General features: G+C 38.9%; 1 protein-coding gene across 10 annotated transcripts in view; it reads right to left on the minus strand.

Annotated features, from left to right (window-relative positions):
- The window catches only part of cacna1da (calcium channel, voltage-dependent, L type, alpha 1D subunit, a), a 69,232-nt gene extending 47,421 nt beyond the window's left edge, over positions 1-21,811 (minus strand). For 9 of the 10 annotated variants that reach the window (XM_030135130.1, XM_030135129.1, XM_030135131.1 and 6 more), the window contains exons 1-4: positions 21,561-21,811; positions 19,844-20,285; positions 18,778-18,883; positions 2,340-2,479 (exon numbers count right to left, since the gene is read on the minus strand). In XM_030135130.1, coding sequence (XP_029990990.1) covers positions 2,340-2,479; positions 18,778-18,883; positions 19,844-20,139 — 542 coding nt within the window. In that variant the 5' untranslated portion in view covers positions 20,140-20,285; positions 21,561-21,811. Of the gene's footprint in view, positions 1-2,339; positions 2,480-18,777; positions 18,884-19,843; positions 20,286-21,560 lie in introns of those variants that run through there. The other variant, XM_030135121.1, reaches the window with a different exon arrangement.
- Positions 21,812-25,046: the final 3,235 nt, after the last annotated feature.

Consider the following 25,046-nt stretch of genomic DNA (forward strand, 5'->3'; position numbering starts at 1 on the left):
GGTTACTGAAAAGTAGGGTGTGAACCATTTCAGTTTGGGACCTTCAATACAATACGGAGGTGTACTGAGGGAATACATGTAGCCTATGTAAAGAACGCAAACACTCACCTTTCCTTAAGTTTCACTTTCGGTTTTACACCAGTTAAGGCAGTTAAGGAACACACCCCCACATATATACCCCCCGGTATTGTTTTGTGAAGATGGTCTGTTTTGTCTGTGTTCTCTTTTAAAACTGGAAAGCTTTTGCCTGCCGGTCAGACTTATAGTTTAGTTTTAAATATATGTACCTGTCTTATTTATCTGAAACAGTTGTATAATGTTCTTCAGCACATCTGTCATGTTCAACCTCTGACACAAAATAAATGATATTTAAATCAAAAATAACCTTAATTATGATGTCTTCACAACTAACTTATGAGTAACAGAAAATTTAAGCTTGACAAAAATAGTGATTTGATTTATATCATGATACATATCGATATCATCTGATATGAAAAAAAATTATCATATGATTTTTTTTTCCATATCGCCCAGCCCTACATATATTTAAACATTTTCAGCAAAATGTTCAACGTTTTGATTCATTTGTAGCCACTCCGCATGAAATCTGAAATTTCAGAAGAAAAAAAAAAATACACTACAAGCTGCTTAATGTACTTTAAAGTTACTTTAATGTAACTTTATATTAGACTATTTGTAAGTTAAGCTACGAGGTATAAAGTTATTATGTGGTGTTATTATCTTTGCTGAGTTCACCATTTGTTGATCCACATTTCAGACTAAACTGTGACAGTTCTGACCTTGTTTAGACAATTCCAAACAGATCTTTAGTGACAACACAAAGTGTACAAGGTTTGTGTCTTTGTTCTATCTAAAACAGAGCTAAGCTAACAGAGCTACAATGTAAACTATCGGCTCACAGAGCACATGAGGATTATAAGAAACAGAGTTATTTTGAACAACTGTCAAAATAACTGGCAATGAGTTTGTGTCTGAAGATGAAAACTTGATACCGTAATAAAGATGTGTTTAGCTTTACACTTTATTCAGTGAGTCTGTGGATAAATATGGTTGATTTGTTGGTGGTTTTGTTTGTCTGAAGTGTATTCTGAGTTTAGAACATCAATACTACATATAAGCCCTTTAAGACTACTTAACTAAGCAACTACAATGTCTAACAGTGTTTTTTATGGCTGCAACTAACACTTTTTTTCAATGTCAGCTATTTCCTTGATTAATCTATTCTTTGCATTGTCTAAAAAAAAAAATCACAACTGACATCCTCTAATATCATGTTTGATCCACAAATCAAAGATAATCAGCTTTTTGTCAGTGAACAAATACCTGGAATGATCATTGTTGGAATCATGATAGTTGTTGACTAACAAATGTTTGTTACAATTTCCTCCGATAACTATATTTTAGGTCAACTGAATTTTCCTGAGGGATTTAACGAAGTTCCTCTCATCAGTTAGCATAATCACCACTTCTGTCAGACTGGTGTTTGGTGTCAAGCAGGTGAAATATGATACATGAAATGAAAGTGAACCAAAAGCTCACGTAAAATGATGAGGCTGTCTCAGAGCCATAGCAGCACGGCTATAGTTTGACATCAGATACAGTATGAGCAGTTTTATCTTTGTGTGTCATTTCAGTGATTTAACAGCAACAGTCACTCCTCAGAGCAGAAGCAGCCGACTCTGCATTTGACTGCATGGCAGATCAAGCCCACATGCTGCATTCAGACAGAGATCTGACCCAGCTACCCACTGGACTGTGTGCATATGAGGAGAGATAGGAAGAGGAGAGAGGAAGGAAGACAGAGACTAAAAAAGTGAAGCAGTGATGAAGATGAAGATAACGTGAAGGTACAGGAGATAGGAAGGAGGGCAGAGCGAACCATCTGAGATATCAAAATGGAAGAGGATGGTAATAAAGAAGAGCTGCAGAAAGAAAGCAGAGGGAGACTGGAGCACATTAGTGAAAGACAGTCAGTGATAGAAGACAGAAAGATGGGAGGGAGAGCTGGAGAAGAGATGAAGTATGGAGAAATGGTGACTCACTCCAGTGGTGGTAAAGCTCTGATTTATTCTCTCTGTCTTTTCTGGGTCATATACTGTGGGTGTGTGAGGGTCTCTATTAGCACTTGGAGCAGAGGCTTAAGCAACTTTAACGTAACTGGTGACTGCATCATAGGAATGCTGTAAACTGAGATCAAAGTAGACAACCAAACACCAAACAAAACGACAAAATCAAGTCACACATCATTTCTAAGCTCAGCTGACAGGATCTCCACTAAAGCAGCTGAAAAAAATCAATATGCGAGCTTGTGAACTTACCCAATGACGACAATGACGAAATCCAGCATATTCCATCCGTTTCTCACGTATGCATTCTGGTGCATCACCAAACCATAAGCAATAATCTTCAGGAAGGTCTCAATTGTGAAAATGATAAGGAAGGCATACTCGACTGTTTCCTGTGGGCAAACGGAAAAAGCAAAGAGAGGATCAGCCTAGTATTAATACACAGTGTTATTGGTGATAATAAATACAGTCAGACACACAGATAGACATTAAGACAAGTAGAAGGTAACTGATGTGTTGTTTACAGTTAAAGTCAGTAGAGGTTCAGCTGACTACTAACTACAATAACCCTCTCCTGTAGGGTTGCAGTGGTGTACTGTTACTGAAAACGGGTTGTTACCATTTTGTGTACATTTGCTTATTTATGATAATGAGAATAAATACAAACAGATGGAGAATCTCACTTGAATCTTATTTCAGATTATACATACACACCTCCTAGTTACTTGTTTCCTTCTTTATTTTCTTTTATTTAAATAGAATGTACAGCTTTCTTATTTTTCCTCAAAAATGTCTATCATTGCAACTAGGGATAGGAATCAAAAACCAGTCCCAGTAGCTCAATTCCTTGGAATCATTTGCCTGCCTGCTTAATGATTCTGCTTATCGATTCCACCTTCATTGCACATGTGTGATGACGTCACACGTATGCTGCATTTTTTTGGTTTAGAATGTAGCCAACAGTTGAGGCAGAAACGCTCTAAAGTATAACTATATTTCACACGAAATGATGACACCAGGGCCACTTGTAACACTTGCAAAGCTTCCACTTCTTCAAAGGGGGGAAACGCCTCCAATACGCTAAAACATTTGTCCATACAGCATGCAATTCATTTACAAGAATGTCACATGTTTGATACGCTACTTGGCAAAGCTTGTGAATCTAATGGCAGAGCAATTACCAGGGCATCATCCAGGCCCGGTTCTGGGGGGGGGGGGGGGGGGGGGGGGACAAACATCTTGCCCCCTGAAATAAAAGTTTCCGAAAGTAGGGAAAAGGAAAGTGAGGTGCACAACAGCGGGAGACACAGAGGAATTAGTAAAGCATCTTAAGTTTCACTTTCACTTTGCATGATCATATGGTGTGACCCCCCCCCACCCCCCACACCTACCCCAATCCAAGCCCGGCATCATCTGTTATAATTATTTGTGCATACTGTATATGTTATATTTTCTGTGCAGAGATGGAAATATAAGACAGTTAATGCAAACAAACCCGTTTTATTCCCTCACCCAATGACAATCAATAAGGAATGGATCGATAAGCAAAATCGATAATGGAATCAGAATCATTAAATTCTTATCAATTCCCATCCCTAGTTGCAACTCTGGTGTGAGAGAAAACAGCACAAACACCTATAAAACCACGTACATGGATTTAACTAAACAAATAGTTTATATCCTTCAACTGAATAATTACTGCAGTGATTAATGTCTCAGCGGCAACAAGTTGTTAAACTCTAACTGATGCAATGAGCAGCTTCTTATTTCTTAAACAACCATCAATTTGATAGAGAGCATAAAATAGAGGGAGTATGAGACTTCATTTTCACACATGAATTGGCCAGTCTAGACCTGAACCCCACTGAGAATCTTTGGGATGTGATCATGACGACTATCCGACTGCGGTCATCGATACAAGTTCTTGGTATTAAATTAATTCAACTCTGGACCCAAAATAAATGTGACAATTTAATGTAACACAAATGGGTTTATTTAGGGTGACATGACACAGGTTTGAGTCCTATATGTTTGGACCATTTACTGCATGACACCCCCTGACAGGTGCAAAAAGACAATGAAGACCAAAGAACACTCAGAATACTCCCTGAATGTAATTAGTAAGACACATTTATTGGAGTAAGCTTGGAGAACAGAGATTGCCCAGAACAGTAGAGTACAGAATCCACTTCTGAATATACTACCTGATAAACAAGCATGACTAAGACCATAAAAATTGGGGCTTATGTTACAGCTGCAGGAGCAAAAATCTGAAAATACACACCTTCCATTTGAAGCTCTCTCCTCTCAGTTGAAACTAAGAGCATATAAATAACACCTTGCTATTACCAGGTGTACCTAATAAAGTGGCCACTGAATGTATATGCTGCTGTACCCATCTGGTTCAAGGCTCAGTGTGTTGTGTGTTCAGAAATGCTCTTCTGCACATTTTGGTTGTAATGAGTAATTATCAGTTGCTGTTGCCTGTCTGGCCATTCTCCTCTGACTTCTGGCATCAACAAGGCATTTTCACCCAGAGAACTGACACTGAGTCAGTTCTCTTCTTTTTCTTTTCTCCTTTTCTCCTTCTTCTTTTCTCTTTTTCAGACCATTCCCTGTTAGCCCTAGAGATGGTTGAGTGTTTAAATCCCACTAGATCATAAGTTTTGGAAATACTTCAAGCAGTCCATGTGGCACTAACAACCATGTCACGTTAAAAAGTCACATTTCTCCCCCATTCTGATGATTGGCTTGAATTTATGCAAATCATCTTGATGTCTACAAGCCTAAATGCATCGAGTTGTTGCCATGTGATTGGCCTATTGGATATTTGTGTTAACATGCATTTGAACAGTTACACATAAAAAAGTAAACAACATCATTTCATGCTGTTTTGGAAACGTGAACCCCCTGTAAAACCTCCTGTCATGATACAGAGTAGAACAGCACAATCATGTCTGGGTTGCATGTGAGAGAATCTGATGAGATGTAATGTGTTTAACCTCCCTACCTGTCTGAAAATGTCTGAAAACGCAAGCAGAGAGTAGGTACAGAAGTCTCATATCCTCTCAGACCACTTCAATTACAATATGCTGAAAAGTAATTACAGATTTTTGGTTATGTGAAGCTAAAAAACTATCAGGTACTGCAGCTTTACCTGGCCAAACACTGTCAATATAGCCTACCTAAGGCCTGATAACGCATCAGGTCTGGAAAACACACTAATGCATATTCCTAAAAGAGATGGAAGGAGATACTTTGGGTGAAATGTATACCTGCCAGCAGAGGGAAGAGCAGAACAGTTGAGAATGGCTAAGTTTTAAATTCTTCTAACACTCATGTTCTCTTTCACTACATTTTCTGTCTCTCTCTCCTATCTTTGTCCAATAAAGCATTAGACAGCCAAAAAAATGATCATTATGTTTTTTTATTTAGGTACTAAGGTTTATTTAGGTGTTGGGGGTGGTGATGTAACTCGGCATTGCATCTTTCTCTGGTTGTTTCAAAGACAGAGAGAACACAGGAACATTAAGCCATCAGGTTGAGGTCAGCTAGAAGTGAAGCTGACAATGAAAGCACACATAGGTAACAGTGATACGTGCACACTATTAGGAAGCTGCTGCTGCTGAGACAAGGGCATCAGTGATATGTTTATTGTGTGATGCTAGAGGTGGGCACAACACAGGGTGACTCAGCCATTGAGGACAGTCCTGGGCCCTCCTCGGAGACGCAGAAGGAGGGATCCTTTATGCTCTGGTAAGTCAGCGTGTGCTGGTATTTAGAATATCTATCCGTCAGTCAACTCTACACTAAGTGAATTAGCCATTTAACTTTTCACATGGGAGTCCAACTGGATTCTCACGCACACAATGCAAACACATATACAATATTATATACATAATAACCCCCTCCGCCTGAGGGAGCCCTTAATCCCTGCTCTGTGTTCTCTGCGGACATCGTGAATATATGAGCACTGTGGGCTGCGGGGCTCGATTTCCCAACAGTTTACTGCAGATTGTGAGAAGCACTTAGCCTAGAATAAGAGACATGGGCCTCTTTGTTACTGCAGCAAAAGGTTGAGTTAAGCTTAAGGCTGCTGCCTCTGTGACAGAGCATGCTCAGGCCGCAGGGAGCAGAGAACAGAACGATTCATACAAGGATGGAAGGACAGTGACAGAGAGACAAGGAAGGGGTTTTTAGAGGCATTTATAGATCAAAACACAATGTATACCGCTGCTTTGGTTGGCTTGGTCACAAACACAAATAAACAGAAATTACTCATTATGTCTTTATAAATGCAGTCAAAATAGATATTAGATGAATGCATATTCTGTGTGGATTTTAATGAAATAGATCTTAGAGTATAATCCCATGTAGTCTTCAACCTTATTTGCAAAAATGTGTCTGTATGAAGTTGTCAGGACTATTTTAGCTTAGAAAGCGAGTTAATTACTGTAAATTGCCACTTCCTGGTTTGTGAAAGCATGTTAAATATAATAGCAAATGATAACCATTCCCTCTCAATTAACCAGCAATTTATTTCATTCATCAGCACACTAAACTGTGAACAGAAATAGAAAGAGGGAGAGAGAGACAGAAAGAAAGAGAGTGAACACGCAGGCCTTTGGGAATGACCATAAATATCTCTGACTCATCTTAGTTTATTTGAGTAAAGAGAATTACTGTAGTATGCAACGTTTTCTCCTACAGTATATGTTTAATATCAGCATTTTATACGGGTTTACATTACAGCATGATGCGTCACGTCACTGTGCATTCTCAGCCACACATACTCTAGTAAATGCACAATAACAACAACATACAGAAAAACAAATACAGAGCAGCATATGACACACAATAACATGGTAATCCCCACAGCTGATAGGGCCTCCTCAGCCGCAGGGTGAGCCTTCATGTCCGCAGGCAGGACTCAGTTCGTCTAACACACTCACAGATCTCCGTTCACCATATGACTAAAGATGCCAACCCACTGAACCATGCATTCTTCTACATAACGGACCATATGACGGAGCCAGGCGGACAGCAGCGGTAATGTAAAACTATTAACAATTCAGACAGACCCGTTCACAATGCTAATGAGGTGCAGCAGCCTCCAAATGGAAAAACACTCATTTTATTTGCCGAGTTCCAACGTAGACACCAACAGCCTGTCTTGCAATTATAGTACACATGTTTTTACATTAGTATCAATTACCAAAATGAAGCCGCTTTTAAAGTATAACTCCTTTTAAGCATAACCTGAATCAAACTCTGTATCTTGGCTTATATTAATAAAACAAAAACAGCCACATGCTCTCTAGTAGTAAGTGATGGAAAAACAATTACAGAAAATAAAAATTAAGATGCAAACACATTTTTACATATTCACAACTAAATACAGAAAGACACTGACAATAGGATAAAGTCAGGTTGTTACATACATACAGCCTATAGATGCATTAACTGAAGGTGAATGAAGAAAAAACTGGTCCTTTGTGAATTGTTATCATTATAAACACACCATCATCTCTTAAATCATTCAGCTGTGAAATAACACTGTGGGTAACATGTTAAAGAATGAGTGCATCATAAATCAGAGTATTTTTTCACTTTCCTTGCTCATACCCTAGAACAGAATACAAAGGACGTCTTGAATCCACAAACAATCTTCAAGAAAATTCTCTGGGGAAAAACAGAACGAGATAACTGGAAAAAGGTAACACTGACAACACCATCCCTGAGAATTGGATGCGAAGCAGGCGCGCTGACATTCATTTTAACCTGTAAAGCCCCATGACTGATGGACGGTGATAAATCTCAAGGTTTTATGTTGAGTAATGAAGCCATGAAGACATCAAAAAAAGGCATGTGACCATAAAACGAAGCCACATCCCATTACTCACATGACAGTGAACTGGAAAAGAATGACCACAACAGAACATACTGCATGTACAGTATATTCAGCCCCTAACAAAGCAGTTCATAGGAAATATTTTTTTTAAAATACATATTTTCTTACAACAAAAAACAATTTTTTGCTTTTTTTTTAAATTATTTTTTTAAATTTTATTATTCCATGTTTATCACAATGTATTTTACATGTTACATCTGTGCATGTGACCACACATGACACAAGCTTCACTGCCTAAACACATATATATTTATTAATAATTTATTTAACATAGATGGAGACAATAAGCAAATTGCACACAGAGAGTCAGCCTTTTGCAATTTCAGAATTGCCCAGGCTGACATAGTGATCATGATTGGATTAATCATGCAGCTCTACACTACAATTAACGTAACATAAGACTGAAAATAAACTGTATGGGAGAAAATGAAGATAAAAGTATACTACAAAGCAGGGCTTTCTGTACTATTTTAACATATATCCTATTTAATGAAAGGTTGAATTTGACAAATAAAGGTTGTTATTTCTGAAAATTGTGAAAAATGCCTAAATTGCAAAATCAAGATATTTCCTCTGAAGATCTTTTTTGCTCAACAAAAACTAAAAAAACAAACCTGTTTATTTCTAGTAATATGTTACCTGTGAATGTGTTTCTCCAGTCATAATGTGGCTTATAGTTTTAGGAAAGACAGAGTACTTATTAATCGAGCTTTGTCCTCTGTTCATGGGGCCATAAAACAATTGCATAAAATCATAATTCATCCATATCATTGAAAAAAAAAGTCATTTTTGCTCATTTTGTTGAGCTCTAATGTAACTTTTTTTTTGTATTTTGTCATACAAACAAAAAGACTTTGCTATCATTGATGATCAAGCAAAATTGCAACAAAAATGTTCAATGATTTGTGTTTTTTAAAGCACCCAAAAATGTGTTACCCATGCCAACCTCAACCTAAAAACACATTCGTTTCATGTTTTTCCTTGCAAATGTCGGTGTGTAATCTACAACCTGTGTTCTTTATAGTATTATGAGAACAGCAAATCTTAGGTGAAAATAGTGAAATAATCCAATCACGTCACACGTACTGCAACCGCAGCATCTATGCGCCCAGAATTAAAAGACAGATTTTTTTATTTCATTCAGTGGTTTTTATCTTCTAACACATGCTACTTAAGTGAAAAGGGTCTTTCATATATATCTGATAGCATGACCACCTGATCATGACAGCATGTGCATGTACGCAAAGTCACATCTGACCATGTGGCGTTGAGCCCAGAGTCACATGAGGCAGAATGACATCATGTTTGATCATGTTTGAAATCTGTGTGCAGCCACAACGCTTATAAACAAAGCAAACAGCACACTACAAACACTAATACCAAGTTAATGCTAACCACATGCAGCAGCACATAAGATGTACCACACATACAATAATGTACAACACAACAACACAACCCAGCATCACTGCAAGCCACCAAAAACTCTGCACTTATCACTTTGAGGAGATACATCCCAAGTGTCACAGAAATGTTATGTCATTCTGTATTTGATTCTGCACACGTTGAGCAGAGATATCTGTATTGTGTAGGACTTCCCACATCACTCCTGCTATACCTCCTCCCCCATACACTCTCCATCTCCCGCTAACTCTTTTTCCTTCCCCTGTCTGTATGGATCAGTCAGTGCCATCCAGCCAAGCCAGGGGGTGAGGGCAGCCAGCATTTAGTGCTTCTTCACCGCCTACTCCTGCAGGTTTGCACAGTAAATAAATGTGCTCTGTGTGTGCTCAGTAGGCTGGCTTGTCAACTGTGTGTAACGGTAGGGATTTGTGTTTATTTTGTGCATTTATTAATAAGACCTTACATTACCAGTTGATCCCATCTATACTTATTTCACATTTTAGCAGATTTCTTTTTTGTATTATTAGAATAAAATGCACTGATAGTCCATCCATGTGAATGTGTGAAAGTGCTCCTCTGTTTATAACAATCCTAAACTATTGATTACAACCAAAAACTTTGATGTGTTAAACTGAATTCAAGCAACCACACAACAACAACAACAAAAAAATACATTACAATGTGGAGTACATCTGTTCTTATAGGATCTTTCTCTTTTTCCGTTTCATTCTATGCAGCCGAGACCATGTATTTGTACAGTACTGAAATGTGTCTTTGTTTGTGGTGTACGTTTGTGTGTTTTTATTTATGAGATGTACTGCGTAGGCGAGCAGGAGTTGTGTGAGGATGTGGATGCGACTCTGCCAAGGAAAACACTACAAGTGCAGGTCATCTGAAGTATACCCACACTACAAGTGAATGTCTTCACAGAAACAATCAAAAAAAGACTTGTTGCATAAGGTGAATGTTTTATTACTTGATTTTGTTTCATGGTAGACAAGGCTGAACAGTTCATTTAAATACTATCAAACTTGCTCAGCTAAGTGCAATCACCAAAATCCAAAGAGCTGCAATTTTTTTGAGGAAGGTAAAATGTGTCACAACATATCAGAGAGGCTATAAATCATACTCGACAGATGTAACGTACTTATATGGTACAGAGAGGAAAAAAAAATCACTTCACCATTTTGAGAGGGTTTATTCTGTGGAAATAAAAAGGAAAAATTACCATTCCCGCTTAACTCGTGACTGATTTAATACTTATGCCTCATCAAGACACAGCTGAACTGCTGTCGAAACCAGTGAGTGTTGCTCAGTGTGAGTTTTTAGAGGACCTATTATGCTCTGGAGTAAAGTCAAAGATCCTCTCTGGTACAGATGGATCCTAGAAAAGTCCACATTTCTGGTCACAGAGAAACACATCTATTGCAGATACTGTGCTTGAGGGAAGAAAAAACACATTGAGTTCACACAGTGATGCATTTACCACCAATGTAAAACTCTGAAAAAACATTATTTTTAAGGGACAATGTATGGGAGCATATAAATATAGTGTCTTTTTCTGAATTAAGGAATATGAATGTGCATATGCAATACTGTGGAAACTGGACTAAATGGGTTCTAAAGGGTAAAGTTTCTATTTAGTACAACTCCTGACCCCATGACAAGAAGCAGTACAAACAGTCAGAAACATATGATATGTACTGAATGACACCTGGTACAAAACATCAAAAAATTAATGCAATAAATACGAAGGCTGTTCAATAAGTTCATGGCCTCACCCAGAAATACTGGTTGTTATAATACAGGATGTTACATTCTTTCGTGATGGGATAGTGATGCTTGAACATCGATGGACTAAGTGCATTGCTGTAAATGGAGATTATGTTGAAAAATAAAATATAAATTATCAGTCTGTGTTGTTCTGTTCTGGGTGAGGCCATGAACTTATTGAACGGCCCTCGTATCATATTGTCTGAATAAAGGGGTAAAGACACATTAAATCTAGATGGAGGTCACAGTAAATACTATAGAAGCTGTTTTTCCCTGTATCTTTTGCTTTTACTGTTGTACATACTTCACATATAAGATTGGATTTTAATACAGAGACTGAGAAATTAATGTGTGTGGTCATTTACTAAACTAACAAACCTAACATTGGCGTAGGATATTTACACAGTACTGTACCCATCATCACTGACCCGACGCACCAGAATGACCAGAATTTTGCACCTTTTAGTTCAAGCATTCAAATACTGACTCTATTCAGATCACATTGCTGTGGAAATGTAGATATACATAAATACATATATGTAAAATCACAAGAAAACTAGCTTAAGCAAAACATGTGACACACACGTCTCTCTACCTCTGTCAGACTGAGATCTCTCTGTCTCTCATTGCTTACCTCCTCACCTCACCTCCTCTCTTTTTTATTTGGTGTCATCTTTTGTTATCATGCCTCCGATGTTAAATTCATCTCTCTTACTCTGTCGAGTCCAGTCTCCCTCAGACACAAACCCAGACCTGCACACGCACAGTCGTGTTCATCACTTAAGGGGTGATTGAACTGACTGACAATTCCTGGAAACTTACCTCACATAACCTTAACCAAAACCACAGCAGTTTGAAGGTACAAGAGTTATTTAAGTGCCCTGGCACTAAATGATATGGACGTATTACATCAGTAGTCATCTGACCTAACCTAATCTCATTATGAGAGTGGTTTGGGTGTAACGCACAATCAAACAGCAATAACTTCAATTACTTGTTCTTAATGATGGAATTAAATGAAGCCAAAACATTGTGTAAACAGAAATAAAATTGTTGGAGCCAAAATAAATACAAGGATGAATATAATTAAATCAATAAATAAATGCATATTTATTAAAATGAATTCATGACACTGTTCCTATATTATATAGTAAATGTTATAATACATAACTCTACATGTTAGTTTTGAGCTAACATGTAGAGTTATGTATCTGCATGTGCAGAAATCACTCAACAAATTCTCAGTCAACAAATATTTTGTTGTCACACTACATTTTATTCATAAGAAATCCCACATTATTTATAGAACCTGAGGAAAAAAACAGATTTCATAAAACGGCTGTTGTTTCCCTTTAAGAGGGCCTGTTTGACATGCACTCTATGCACATGCTCTGTTGCTATACTTTACATCTTCACTTTAACACGGCATCTACACAAAACCAAAACCAACACCTCTCTCTCTCTCTCTCTCTCTCTCTCTCTCTCTCTCTCTCTCTCTCTCTCTCTCTCTCTCTCTCTCTCTCTCTCTCTCTCTCTCTCTCTCTCTCTCTCTCTCTCTCTCTCTCTCTCTCTCTCTCTCTCTAAAACACATACACACGCACACATACATCGTCACACTTTCACACACATGCAGAAATACACATTCAAGATAACAAGCGGGGACAGTGCTAGTGTGAGCCACAAATGAGCAGTTACGTTAAGTGACTAAACACATACTTCCACCATCATCTCTATGGGAGTCCACAGTCCAGACGTAGCTGTTTGTGCCAGCCATTACACACACACACACACACAGCCAAATGCTTCATCTCTCACACGCATGTACACATTTACACGGAAACACAACATGCAGCCAAAACACTGACACATGAACCTTAGCAGCGCTCCTCATATGGCAATACTTGTCATCAGCTCTGTGAGCGTAGAAATGAACCGCAGAGTACGATTATTATTACATCCAAATAAAGACTACAGCAAACAGTGACAGCAATCCAAAATGTGTTCAAGCATATGGGAAGTTAATGTTACAATGTAAATACAAACAAGGCATAGTAAAAGTGATTAACCCAAGGTTATGCATGCATTCTGGTATATAAGTATAAATCAGATACATAAGCCTAGTAGTTATAGGTATTTGTTTTAATTTCTCTGAGTTTATAACGCAAGATGATAGGTAGATAATGGAATTGCTACAGATGACTCTAGAGGCATTGTGCTTTTCTGTTTCAATGATTGTGCTTTATACCATACATAAGTGTAAAGCTGTGATAGATCCTTAAAACAACCACAATACTGGAAATATAATATAGAAACTGCACATGAATGTCTCAAATTAATGACTATAGGGAAAATGGAAAAGCAAAGTCTATGTATACTTTTACCTCATGTTCCTAATCATAATTTAGAATAATATACAGAATTTCAACCTTGAAGTAAGATGGAAGCACTGACTAAATTATCAGATGTCATTCCCCCTAAAAAAAGGAAAATGAAAACTCAGCTGTATCATTCCACTGATTACTCATGACAAGGACCACTGCATTCTGCTGGATCCATCTCAATAGCTGGTCCTCACACTGAAGCACATGGTAACTGTGATCAGTCAACAGGCATTGGCTGCAAGTAACAAGTTTTGGACTCTGATGGTTGTTTGTATGTATTTATGGCTTCTTTAGTGCAGTTGTTCATCTTAAAGTACATGGAATATACATTTCATGCCTGTTAGAGTTGCATGCAAAAGCATTATGGATACACTGTATTCTTTATAGGACAGCGTTTATGATGCTGGATAATGAGCCTGAAAGTTAGTTAAAGTCAAAGTTAAATTGTGCGTGTCTAAACGGCCTGTCAATGTAAGCTTTAGGGGATAACCGATGATAGATCTGTGTAATCAGCTAATCATCTTTGTGTTCCTGTCCCTGAACTTTGCTGTAAGCTGACTAAAGTGATGCTGTGGATTTTTCTAGAAATGTATTTGAGAGTCAAGGTTTAATTATATTTAAGATCATATGGCTAAGACCTTTTTTATAGTTTGACTGCCTATGTACACCATCTAGTTTGTAAGGAAGTGTAGAGGTGTGCTTGATTTTTGTTCTGTCTGTGGATGAGTCTATAATTACCCAATACAAATAAATGGATAAAAAAACAAGAGGCTGGTCATATTTGTGAAAGAAACAGGGCTGCCAAGTCCTGTACTTGTTAGGATTTATCCAGACGGCTCATTGTACATTATTCCATTTATTACGACTATTAACTCAAATATTTAACAAAAAATACTAACACGATTACTTTATTTATTAAAAATGATATATTGGTTCCTATAAATAAGTCTGTTAGATTATATGACTGTAATGACGGCATGATTTGGTAAGTAAGCCATATTGCAATTATTGTGTGAATACTGTGATTTGTGTTTACTTGCTTGGTTATCAAAGGACCTTTCAATTACAGCCTTTTGCAGTTGCAGTTAATTGCCCGGGCTGACTACATTTGTGATTTCAATTGCAGTTTATTGTGCAGCACTCTTGCATAGCAACCATCTGTCAGTTGTTGACCAATCAAATTCCACAATTCTATAGAACCATGTAATAAATACATTTTAAATTAATCAAACTGTAAACTCCTAAGAAAACAATTGACTGTTGAAATGAATTACACTAGTGTCATATTTTTATTAGGCCTCTGGCATCTCAACATAAGATCTTGCTCTGTGATCTGTGATGACTGTGGGTCATAGTCAACAATGTAATATTGCATTGCATTACTAGGAGATGACAAGCATATAACTGTCATTAGTGTAAACAAGCTCCACTTGTTAATCTTAAACAAGAAGGACAGTTCATAATGACCATCTTCCCTCTCCGTGTACTCCACAGAGTGACTGTCTGTACATATGAAGGACAGAGGATTCAGAATTACAGAGAGAATAACAGATGTGTCATGTGTCATCTAAAAAGCTGATATCATCCAAAATAGAGATGCCTTCCAATTGAGAGCCCTCTCCTGGTACTGAAATGACCTCTCTATTGGTTTGTTCACAGATATTTCAGTCTTTACATGTTTGTGTCCTTTTGTCCCCAGTTAAATAAATAGCTCTGCAGCTCTAGAGTTATGCAATAACAGTGATACGGGCAAAACACTACATGATACCAGACGCAATTCACTGCATGTTACCTTACGAAGGATGAGATGTATGAATCATATTCACCATGAAAAGGTCATTGTTTTGCTCAGCTACCTTTCGCAGGAGCTGCCTGGGGTGTTGAGTCTCAGATAGATAAGTCAGAAATGACCTTAAAGCAAAGGCAGGATGGTTGCAGACTATTTGTCTGTCCCCTAGACAAGGTGGGTGTGGAGAAGACACATAGTCACGTGCAGTTTGTGTTGTCTTTGCACTACTTACAGTGAAATGACTAAACAAAGAAACAGCAGTACATGACTGAGCTAAGTAAGACAGGGGTTGTTTAATTGCACATGTGCATATGTGTATGCACTTTACATCCTGTTGCTCACTAGTGCCTCCTGGTGGTAGTAGGACCCTAATCTTTTGCCCTGTGTTCTGCCTGAGGAGGAAATTGCTTTCTATTTATAATGAGCTGCTGCATTTAACCAAGCCTTACTAACAAGACTGGCAGACTCATGCTATTAAGGCCTCTATGACTTTGCAGCATTGCACTGCTCTTACTCTCAGCAGCTCTGCAGCAGCTATGGACTATTTATACAATGTAGCACACGCAAAAATATAGATTCCTCGCTTAATCTTCCTGGAACTTGGGTTTACATTATTTCCAGATAATCAAACTCAGTTTGAATTCTCAAACGCACTGTAACTGTCTAAGAAGTAAAGAGCCAATTCTTGCTCTTGCACAAAACTGCACACTTAAAAGTCAGCTGTCTGTTACAGAGTTTCAGTGGTTGTGTACTGCAAATTATACCACAATTGAATATGCCTCTGAGTAAAACCTGCACGGTTTTGCAGCCTAGTGATAATTTAATCCTTGGATTACACTTCAGACCTCTCGGCACCCCACCTCAGGTTTCATATCGGTCCTCAGTCCACCTCAGGCAGCAGAGCAGAGCCGTGTGAAATGGCAATCTTCACTACAGCCGTACTTGCTGGCTGCTATAGCAAACTAGCTCAGCATTTTTCTCTCACACACCTTCTGTGACTACAGCGTGAGTTCTGTAGAACAACTAAGGCCAAGCTGGCACACCTGCCCTACAAAGTATCTATTGTTCAACCTCTGCTGAAAAAGGGAAAAACGGGGAAATATTGCATGATTCGCTCTCTGGAATCTGATTTAATGTTAACGCTGCAGAATTTAAGCAAAGTCCAGTGCAAATAATGCAGTGCTGTTTGAAGCACTGGGCAAGGATCAGTATAATATCTGTAAGCAAAGAACACACATTGTACAGCTAAAGGATCACAATTAGCACAGTAGAGGCTATTTATGTTAAAAAATAGGATAAATTGCTCTGTTCAGTCTATGAACATAGATGATTTCATATCTAATAATCAGTATGTCGTCTTTTCATATCTGGTTAATGATCTTGTTCACGAAGCATGTAGAACAAATAAACAAAGCTTCACAGTCTTGGACCATTAACTGGGAGCATAATGCAGCATTTCTAGTTAAATCTTACAGGATGCATACATTAATGTACTCTGACACTGTTGTTCAGAACACAACTGTACTCAGTCTGTTAGAATAGAGTTAGAAACATTGTACAGCGGACACCAGACATAATAATAGTTAAAAAGAATTTCAAAAGGCTTGAATGATGATTGTCATTTTGCACACTGAAGATTTCCTTCTGTGCTAGAAAAGAATGACTTCTCAGCCAGTTTGATGTCATTTGTTCATTCATGGAGTGAAAACTGACATGCTCCAAGACCTTTATTTCTGTCAGACACCATTGGATGTGATCTAAAGGCACCATAAGGTAAAGAATAAACATGAATTGTCATAATTCTCTGAATTTCTTAAAACAATACATGTAACTCTGGTGTTATTCTGTGAAAAAAAAAAGACCAGAGTTTGGTGGCTAAGTAACAAGTTGCAGGTATGAAATAAGCACCTGTCAACATTATAGAGACACCTGACTTGTCATAAGTCAGATCACTCTTAGGCTGGATACATATTAGTGAGTGGCTTCTGTCAGTGAGAGCTGTTTAGCCTGACAGTCATGTAAAACAAAGTGAATTAGCCACGCAACTAAAAATAGCTTTGCATCCAGACAAACATCACATTTGTTCTGTAGTAAAACACCCAAGTGAGGAAAAACAACAAACTGTCTCTAAAATTAAAAGAGGGCAAAAGTGCATGTAACAGATGCGAAAGGGGGAAATGCACATACTGATTGTTCTAGAATTCCAATACATTAACTTTTTCCAGTCCAACCAGTTACACAACACTGCTCCAGATGTCCTGCACATTTTCTTCTTCTTACCACCAACTTAGATCCATCACTGAGACTGCTTGCACAATCTGACTCTGCAACTAAACCTGACAACACACTGTAGATAATACTTTATCAGGCACTGTAACGTCCCCGATGGCCTACTTTCATTTGATGCACTGCTGTGTAAACAAACACCCTGAGGTCACCCTCCAGGAGGTCAAACGTGGAAGCAGTACACCTGACTTCTTAAGTAGACCAGACACACTTCCAACCACAGCCGTAGCTTATCTTTCATAGCAGGTTTCGGCATGTAACAGACAGAAGAACACTCCTACTGGTCTGTTAAAGCAGACTACTGTAGTAACCGTTCTTTCTCTAACATGTTCTTGCTCTCAAACTAGGCTTTCAAGAACATTCAAATGTCTGCAGACACACTATATAAGTGGCTCATGAATCATTGAACACTACAGCTAAATTCTGTGCAAGTAAGAACCACATTCTGTGTGTTTGTCTGATTTTTGGAGAGTGCACTCATCCTCAGCTGTGGAACAATGCTTACAACACTACATCACCCATAATTCATCACACAGACATAAATGCAAAAGGTGCACAGAGTGGTGCAGTGACGAGAAATTCTAAAAATAGAAAGCTGAATAAAACCTCTGTACACCAAAACTATGACATGATAAAGCACCAAAGAGGATAGTTGTCAAACTGTTTCTCTGTGTAGGCAGAGCAGATACTTCAAATGTGCCTGATAAAGCAATTTACTGGAGGCAGTCTGCGTGTGACGTCTTACTATTGGTGTAAATGTCTGGCTATATCCTTATGATTTAACAATCAAATTCTATCAAGAAAATGCAGACTGCACTATAACAAAACACTTAAACATGCGCATTATTCTGTTATTCTGTTTCACTGTATAATAAAGAGGTGAAATCTAAAGATAAGGACAAATTAGGCACAAGAACAAATTCTGATCATTCTTTTTCCTTAACACCAACATATTCACCTTTTTTATATCCCTTATAAATAATGTATGGATTTTTTTGATATAGCCAGCCTTAATTTGATTAGAACAGAAAGAGACGTTGACAACAATTTTGAGAGTTAGTGTGAAAATTATGTAGAGCAGAACCAGTTTATCTCTGATTAAGAACCACTGATACAACACTGAATTAAACACATAAACATGCTACTCACCAGGTCATGGTTTGTGGAGTTGGAATCATCTTCAGGAAAGGGGACATAGACAGCTAAGGCCATACAGTTGGCAAAAATAGCAATTAATATAAAGATATCAAATGGCCTGAGAAAAGAGGTTAAGGAAAATAGAGAAAACAATGACGCTTAGAATATCTGCAAAACAGCATAAAGAAACAACTTTCACGTAATAGTGACTTTATAATTTCTGCAGTACTTACTAAATTGCATGTTTTTGAGCCTTAATAATCCTAAGTGTTTTGTTACTTACTTTAATGAACTGACTTGAATTAATGTAAGACTTTGTTTGGGTTATCTGCCAAATAACTTATATAATTCTTACATAAATAATACATAAGTCTGCCTCAAATACCTACTACATTTTAGCCAAAATGACTCAGTAACTGTAGCTTTTAATCCTCAAATGTCAAAAAGCAGAAACTAAACCCACAATGTAAATACATTTTGCTCTAAAACCTGATAATGAATAATCTAATGTCTGAAACAAGCATGCACTAATATTGTTTGGTTTTATATCCACATCTACGTCATAATTTATGACTCCTATAACAGCTACTCCAACAGCAGTACTTTTAGAGTAAACTTAAACTAAATCCTACATGTCTTTTCTTGTGAACACGCCGACAAAGGTGGATTATTTAAAATATCTTTGCGATTCATGTAAGGAATCGTCTTTATTAAATCTGGTGGCTTTCGTGTTGACAGCATCTGCTTTAGCAATAAACCCACCAGACTGTCAGACAGCTGTGTTGTGCCAGAGTTGAGTCACTCTATCGACATACCCACCAGTATTTTGGGATAACATTTAATGAAAGAAACATATTCTGCACCTAGAGTTTGACTGGATTTTCTCTCATCTCAGGTATGTGATGTATCTGCATTTAAAAAAAAAAAAGAGAAAACAGGCAGAGAGTAAAGTAGACAAAGTTTGGTCTTACTATGGACCCAAACATGCAACAAAAGCGTTCATTCGCTGTTGTCAGTTCTCAACACTAGAAGATGCTCCCTCCACTGTATGCAGTACAATAACAGCTGTAAAGGATACTTCCACTCCACCAGGCTGATGCAGGCCCTGCGTATAGGGTTGTTGAGGTTGAGGCAGAACAGAGCCCTCGGTGGCCTGCTGTTTGCATTACTGCCCTGTTTCTTGCTTTTGGCATACTGCTGCCGCTTCTTCTGTGCCAACGCACCTACCGGGATGGTAGTGGGCGCTGGGGCAGGGACGGCAGGAGGAGCAGGAGGTGCTGCAGGAGCTGGGGTCGGAGCAGGGGCAGGGGTTGAGGTGGGAGGGGCTTCTGGGGCCGTGGGGGCTGGGTCTGGGGCAGGCCCGTTGGCGCTCATGGTGCGGGCGAGGCTCTATGAGGAGCATCCAGCAGCATGGATCTGCCAGGGTAGACAGGGAGACTAGAACAGGGCCCAGTAGTCTGACCAATGAGCTGGCACGTCACCAGGGGGAGCGACTCTGGTGCTGCTGGCATAATTTGCCTCTGAGAAATGGAAGGTGAGAAGAGACGGCATTAGTACATTTTGCTGTTGCAATAACAAATAAACAATCTGCTTTCAGTTGGATGGAAGTGCTCACAGTCCTGCAACAATTCTAATATTTGTGTTGGAAAACCAAACTAAACCTAAACATGTTGTTCTCTCTTCTGAGCTACGGAGATGCCCTGAACAGGGGCTTCAGGTCACATCAAAGTGAGAGGGGGGGTGTTGGTAAAATGGAGAGGCGTTCAGGTGCCTGAGAAGTTCAGCACTTTTCAAAACTGCAGGAATGGCTGCTCTGAGCTGGCCTCATTCTGATGCCACTGTGCTACATGTAATACTGAGTTTACCTGAAGAAAATTCCAGGTAAAAATGAAGGCAAACGACAATCACTCAGAGCCAAAACACAGAAGGTGAAAGTAGTGCACATTGCAAATTCAGAGCTGCCACTCTCAGGCATGACTTGGTCACATCAGTGGAAGTCCTTGAACTGCGAGCAGGCCCCGCAAAGGAAGAAACACAAAAGGTCACATTGCAGACATGCTCCAAGAAGAATCATCTTTGTGTTGCAAAGAAAAATGCCAAACGTGTGTCATTATGACATAAAACGACACTCACTGTATCCAGTTCAGACTGCAGGTCTCCTATCCCCTTTGTGTTCCGCTCCTGCCTTCATGTAGCCGAGGCTAGTGCAAACCAAATATGTGAACAATGCGCATTAAAGGCGTTTTTGACAAGGTTTCACTGCTGCATCGACAACGTCGACTGTGTATCCAAAACGAACATGAACAATGAGATTTTCATGAGCGATGCGTGATAACATAGCCATCCTCAAGCGTCCTCACATTTCTCCTTGGACAGAACCAAGGCAGGATATGAAACCCCCCAAACGCAGTGAGATGCCAGACGGACACAGGCTCAGATGGTCCGAGCAGCTCAGCGAAAACAGCTGGGAACGGTTGTACAACAAACCTGTGTCAGAGTGGCTGTTTCCACTCAGGGCTAATCTAGTGGACCGTCCACATGAGCAGGACAAGCTCAGTTTGGAGAAGGTGGGCTGTGACAGGCTGCTCTAGTCAAACAGCAGATTTCTTCTGCTGTTGGACACAATGCTCTGTCCTCCTCCGGATCAAACATGACAGCACCGACAGAAAAGTGGCCATTAGTAAGTGCTGTCCTCTGACAATAATGGAAAAGCACAATCACAGACTGCATGCGGGAAAACGCAGCTATGCTAAGAGCTAACTTCAGCCTGGAGCAGAACCCGCACCGTGCTCTACCTTTTCTGAAGACTTTCTATTCAGCCGCGGTCCTCTCCGCTCGGTAACGCAGGTCCGGTTCTTCTGAGGGTCGAGGGTCCGATCTCAAACAGACGCTTAAAATTCATCAGCTCGGAGAGCAAATGGACACAAACCCTGTGCATCAGTGAAGCTCTGCCATGGTGATGTGGAGAGCTGGAGACAGGAGAGTGCGCACCAGACAACAGAGCATCCTCGTCCGATGCTGCTTATCGTCACGGCGCCAGTGAACAGTGAAGAGTGCTAGAGAGAGCAAGCTCTGCTCCTTATGGACCCACTCTCCTGCTCCCGTTTACACTCCTGTGCAGATCAGATATGTATATCACATCCTCAGTGGTACCTTCACCTGGTCATCAGTAAAATGTGGCACCTTTCAAATGCAAAGTGCAGTATCCATTGATCATGTGAAGGTCACTCTAAATCACCGAGTAGACTCCAATTAATGATCTAAATCACAGCTCAGCATTGAAATAAGAATGAGGTTTAGGAGATTATTTAGAAAATAGTGGTTGAAATGAATTGATATTGTTATGGATGCAGTTTAACTATTGTCAAATTCAATAAATTCAAATTAATTTATCAGGACAGTAAGTCCACTGTTCACTCCTGCTTAACAAGTTACCTTTTAATTTATGGTTACAACATGTATAAATAACAATAATAGCAGACAAAATAGTCATTCTTGACTTTAAAAAAAAATATAGTGCACTATTAATATTGAAATCTCTCTGGAGCTGGTTTTGCAAGCTCATTGAAATTATTGTACAGACAGAACAGGCACCCCTTTACTGACATTCTTTGCAGCTAAAAAGATGCCACAATTTGAGCTGTTTTATCATGTTTAGCAATCAATAATTACTGCAAATTACCTAAAAATCACAGGTTTTCCTTTGGAATGGCGCTGCCTCTGAAATGATACCTACATCACATTGCATTCCCACGTTATGGGTGCATGCTTCCCTGCCATGAGCCTATTCAAGGTTCACAGCAAATCACATGAAAATGTTTTTTGCAGTTGTGTGACTCATTTTGCTCCCTCTCATGCCATGGTTTACTACCCAGGGACAACCACACGGTATCATCTGAGGTGTCTGCATGCCAGTAGATGTACCATATGTGTAGGTTTTCATAGAGCTGTATACAATAGATTGTCTTATAGCGGTATGATTCATTAAGACAGGCTAATAAAGCACTAAACCAAGCAATGGAAGCCCTCACATGAGCTTACAACTGATGGTATAATTCATATAAGGGGTAGGTCTATATGATCTCAGCTCCTGGTGACAAGAATGTTCCAGTCCTAGACACAAAGGAAATAGTCAAACTGAAGTCAGGAGTCTCACACTACACTCAGGCAAACTATGACATTTCCATAGACAATAAATTGTCCTTTATAAGGGTTCCTCTTTTGAACATCATTTACTTTTGAACTACATCCCCCAGTTGCCTCCAGTTTGTAATGAGAAAGTAAGCCAACACCACCCTGCTTGATCTAGTTGTAACACACCTACCTCTCTCCCATTACAGCTGTTGTTTGCAAGCATGCAGATTCTAGATTGTTCCAGATCAGATAGGACTATATATTTTGTCCATATCTAAACCACAGTGTTTGAGAGTCTGTTACACTCAGAAACAATCCAAGTCTAGAGGTTAAAGAACACAAGATACTGCAATGCATCAAACATGAAGCTGGAGAGGAGACACTTGTCAGGTCTGTCTACATGTCAGTGTCATTCATTTCATGGTGACATAACCCTCTGTGTCAATACTCTATCTGTTCTCATCCAAAAGGCATATTTGTTAGAATAAAACCAAAATAAGTAAGAACTGACAAATATGCAGGCACAGCAACTTCCCACAGCACCTGCGTGTACAGCTGTCATGCATGTGGCTGCACACAAATCCCACCCTTATAAAAAACTAATGAACAAATGATAGCTTTGACCATCAGGGGAACCTTCAATAACCCCAGCATAGATGTCATATTATACTGCTAGTCATGTAGTTATGAAGCCTGATCAGCATTTCTTCAGCAGGAACATTACTATAATTTGTTTTATATGTCTCAGTTGAATTAACTTCTATTCATTTTAGCTTCTCTGCACAGTGGTTTCATCAATATCCTCAAATAACAGTGTTAAATCTAAATTCCAGCAAGAATTCCCTCCACTGTTTAGTTTAAGCAGTTTTAAATATAACTGAGGCATTACTGTCAGCGCTGTTAAGCTCCTACCTGTCAGAGTAGAACAGCTGAGCCGAGGCCTCTGCTTTACCTACATGCTCATGTTGAAAACAAAGGATAGAAAACACTCATCATCTGTCCTGGTGGGTTGGTCAGTGAATGAACACTAGCAGCCTTTCAGAGGTGGAGAATGACTGGGTGAGCAGGCAGGGACGAGGCTCAAGGTATCAGCTTACCTGTCTGCCCAGGATAATGGTTTCTTCTAGAATCATCTTAAATTATTCACCTCAGGATGAATTAGGATGTGTGTTGAGGTGTGTGTGTTATTCTAGAAACAGTATAGCTAGGTGTGTTTAATATTAGCAAGTGTTTGATCACATTCATTTATTTTAGTGCTACTAATGCCTTATGATTTGCCATTTGGTAGTTACAGTACATGTATTAAGAATAAATAATTGTAAAGTATATAAGATTCATCATGACAATGAATTGTATTTTGATTCCACCTTATACATCTCACAAATGCAAAACACTCTTAACACACGCTTAAGACCTCAACAGTGACCTAAACAGTGACCAAAAGCATACTGATCTAAAATCTTCTGATGTGATCTAATACAGTTTTAGCCATTAATCTCATCAATGCATTTAAATAATGTGGGTAAAATGCAGTTTATCAGCTTTTCAACATCATCAGATATGACCCATTTGGATGTTTAGAGGTTCCATAATGAATGTGAAAATACTATCATAATGTACAAATGACAGTGGTTGTAGATGATTGTTTTTATATTAAGTTAATGATACATTTTCATTTTTGGTTTTGATATAATAAACTTAGAATTTCCCCAGATTTCTTATGATAATCCACATGATCTGCAGTTAAATGTAGGAAAATATCACTGAAAAGATGCAACTCTGAGGATAATATTATAATAAACTAACACGTTGATCTGTGTGGATCCACAGATTCTAGATGTGGTGATTTTTATGTTGTTGTGTATTTGTGCACGCTACACCGCATTTGTTCAGCAGTCACTGCCAAAGTGTTCTGGCCATAGCAATGTGATTGTAAGGCTATTGTCTTCCAGAATCACTAATATCTCCCAAAACATTGGTCCTATCAACTTGTTGTTTTCACTAGTCTGTTCCTTGACCAAAAATACACAAGTGTGCCAATCTGCAGCAGTCAGCTCTTTCCGGATTTTGTGTGAATCCCCGGACACACACATATGCACACACACACACACACACACACACACACACACACACACACACACACACAC

Source organism: Sphaeramia orbicularis, chromosome 5 (genome assembly GCF_902148855.1).
Source record: "Sphaeramia orbicularis chromosome 5, fSphaOr1.1, whole genome shotgun sequence".
Lineage (NCBI taxonomy): Eukaryota > Metazoa > Chordata > Actinopteri > Kurtiformes > Apogonidae > Sphaeramia > Sphaeramia orbicularis.